At 35.3% G+C, this 3,483-nt stretch overlaps 1 protein-coding gene across 1 annotated transcript; it reads left to right on the forward strand.

The window, feature by feature from the left end:
• Nucleotides 1-1,931: 1,931 nt before the first annotated feature.
• Nucleotides 1,932-2,984, forward strand: LOC104602990 (small ribosomal subunit protein cS23-like). Its single transcript, XM_010266874.3, has 2 exons — nt 1,932-2,331; nt 2,447-2,984. Exons 1-2 carry the CDS (start codon nt 2,074-2,076, stop codon nt 2,726-2,728), a joined length of 540 nt encoding a protein of 179 aa, XP_010265176.1. The 5' UTR covers nt 1,932-2,073; the 3' UTR covers nt 2,729-2,984.
• The last annotated feature ends 499 nt before the right edge of the window (nt 2,985-3,483 follow it).

Consider the following 3,483-nt stretch of genomic DNA (forward strand, 5'->3'; position numbering starts at 1 on the left):
GAATCCCATTCCGGGAGAGGGGATCGGGAATGGCCAATTCTACCTACTCATTCCTATTCTGATCCACCAAACATCTGGAAATGGAATGACCCATTCAGATTCCGATTCCAAGATTCTATTCTCTTGAACCAAACAGACCCTAAAACTTTGAGCTTTTAAGCCTACGCCCAACCCATGTTGCACCCTATCTAAATTTTAAGTCCTTACCTTTAACTCCAAACCCTAAAGTTAACGCTGAAAATGCATGTGATTGGAGGCATATCCTCCGATCAGGTTTGGAGCCTAAGTAAACTTGTCCGAATATGGTATTGTATATTTGTACATATGTTTATAAATTTGATAGGTAAGGTTCCAACAAAAACCTTGAGACACTTTACAGTAGAGCAAGGTTTTTGAAACGCCGTTGATTCGGATGGTTAGACCATTCGGCTTGGGAATTGTTTAAGTAATCGGTTTCGTTTTTCTCCAAACCTGGTTTTAGTAAAAAACCGCTGAAAAGGTTAATAACCCATTGATTCGGGCAGTCAAACCATTGACCCGTTCAACGATTTTGACATTTTTTATTTTTAATTATTTTTTATATTTTTTTAATTTATTTGTCAGAACGGATCACCCATTCGAACCGAACGATCAGACTGTCAACCCAAAAATCTGTGGCAAAAACGACTCCATTTTCGTCAACCTAGATGGTTATACTTTCAAGATACAACTATCATGTTAGCATAAACATAAAATAAGGCTGTAATCAGATCGGATTCATCGATTACTAAAAACTTGTATACAAATCTAATATGAAATCTAATCGGATTTGAAGAACTCAAATTCACATTCAGGATTCAGATTTAATCTGATTCCACTTAAAATTTTTAAATATAAAAAATTAAACATTTAATTATTTTTTAACTTTTATATAATAAATTAATATAAATATAACATGCTGAATTTGTTATATATAAATTTATATATAATATAACATATAAAATATAGTTTTTTATAATTATATAAAATTTATATATTAAAAATAATAAATATTATAATATAATCAGATCCGGATTTTAATTATCGGATGAGTCAAATCCGAATATGATCCAATTATTAATCGTATATAGAATGTAATATTTAAATCCGATCCGATTACATGTACCGAAATAATCAGATTTGGGCTTCGGATTTTCGAGACAAGCCTACATAAAACCAAACCATTCACATAGGCATAAAACGGATGAATACTCCTTAGAATTTTGGTTTACATATCTGATTGAGTTAGGTGTTAGGGTGCAGATCGTCATTCCAACTGTGACTGTTATACTTTTACCTGTTACAGTGAAATCAAACTAAGCAGCATTTGGCATTTTTTATTTTCGGCTGCATTTTTTAAGCGATGTAAATGAAGAATCCATATAAGTTTTGTAGGTGTTTGAAAAGAACGTATAATTATGATCGACATAAAATTCTTCTAATCCGATTTTGTATGTATTTACCAAGGTTTAAAATATCGATATGTCTGATATATCGGTAGGGGTGTATCGGACGTTTCGATACTTATATTTTTATCTTTTTTTTTATTATTTTTTTTAAAACTGGTTCAGGAAAACTGGTCTAGGACCCCTTCATCCCCTAAACCAGTCAGACCCCGATACATTCACTGTAAGGATGTATAAAAAGATTCCGGAATAATATGTATCAACCGATACGGGCCGATACAGAACGATACTTTGAACCTTGATGTTTACATCGATAATTAGAGATCAATTTTATGTATGTAAAATTTTACACTCTTCCACCCATCCCGTTTTTCAAAAACAAGATCAATTTCACGATTCACGGTAAAACGTTATGGTGTATACCAGTGACCTTTTACACTCTATCTCCATTTTACAGTTAAAACCATAGTGTTAAAAAAGGAGATAACTCCTTATAATAAGGGATGCCAAATATCCCTAGGACCCTTATCCTTTCCTCAGTTCCTGACTCGGACTCGCCAAAGCGCATCACAACCCAACACAGCGAAAAGATAGCATGGCTTCTTCTCGCTCATAGAATCTCTCTCTCTCTCTCTCTCCGAAAGGATCTATGGCGATTCAACCTGGCGTTAATGGAACAGCTCTCGCACACTCATTTCCTCCTCTAAAACTCGGTTTCAAGCCCTTCACAGCATCAATCTCCATAAAGCCAAAGTCCACTCCGTTACATCTATTGCCACTTTCCGAATTAAAACAAAGACCTAACAGAAGAGAACTGAGACTATCCGCTTCGGTTGCTGCAGCTGAAGCCGTTGAAGAAGAAACATCCAACGATGACTCAGCTCCCGAACCCCTCGAAGAAAAAGAGGTCTTAATTCTCTCTCTGTCTATTCCCCTCAATTGGGAACCTTTCTTGTTCAATTCCATGATTCATTCTGTTTCGTTTCCTTTTTGTCTGAAATTGCGAATTGTTGTTTTCGTAGAAGCTTGGAGTGGCTGTCAAGCCGATGGAGAAACCAAGGCTTGTATTGAAGTTCATTTGGATGGAGAAGAACATTGGTATTTCGCTCGACCAGAAGATACCGGGCCATGGCACCATCCCTCTAAGCCCTTACTACTTTTGGCCGAGGAAGGACGCCTGGGAAGAACTTAAGTCCTTGTTGGAGAGAAAACCATGGATATCTCAGAAGAGGATGATTATCCTTCTTAATCAGGCTACTGACATCATCAATTTATGGCAACAAAGTGGCGGCAATTTGTCGTAAACAGTAACTTCATAAAAATAATATATTTCAGCACATATCCCTGTTGTAGCTTATTTTTTTGCTTAGTTGAAGACTTCAAGTTTTGTGTTACTCTAAACTGGAGCATTATAGTTCTTGGGCTTCTTGTATTTTATTTCATCTGATTTTAGTGAAATCTCGACTTTTGTCAGCTTCTAGGTTGCTGTAAAACCACATTCGTCTAAATGGCCTTGCTATGTATTGGCAATGTATGAGCACTTGGTTCTTAGTGACGAAACTTGGCTATTTTTGGTATTTTAACTTTTTACTTCCTATGTGGTAGCTACTAGGCAGAAATTCGTTTTCTACCAAAAAATTGAACTACATTATGGTAATTGTGATTAGATTTCATGTTTAGAACAGAATTTTATTAACTATTGATATTGATAAATATTAAAAGTACTGATAGCAATCAGACCAACCAATCAACATCAAACTTGGGGGGCAGAAATTCTGACATCCAGTCATCATGTGCCAAAACTTATCCAGTTAAGTTGGTTATATTTAATGGCTTAATGCCTACAAATTAGCAGGCAAAGGGTGGAATCTTAAGTAGGTTTCAAAATGCTTCAAATGCATTCCCAGTAATCTTTAAGAAGATGATTTAATCGGAGATCTATCTTAGAATCTTAATAAGAGAATTGGAGAATGAACCAAAAAAAGCATTGAGCTTGATAGAGTTAATTGTTAGTTTAGGTCCATACTATGCACTTAGATGCTTTGGAAATTCTTTTGCT

Source organism: Nelumbo nucifera, chromosome 4, assembly GCF_055504915.1.
Source record: "Nelumbo nucifera cultivar China Antique chromosome 4, China Antique-T2T, whole genome shotgun sequence".
In the NCBI taxonomy this organism is placed as follows: domain Eukaryota; kingdom Viridiplantae; phylum Streptophyta; class Magnoliopsida; order Proteales; family Nelumbonaceae; genus Nelumbo; species Nelumbo nucifera.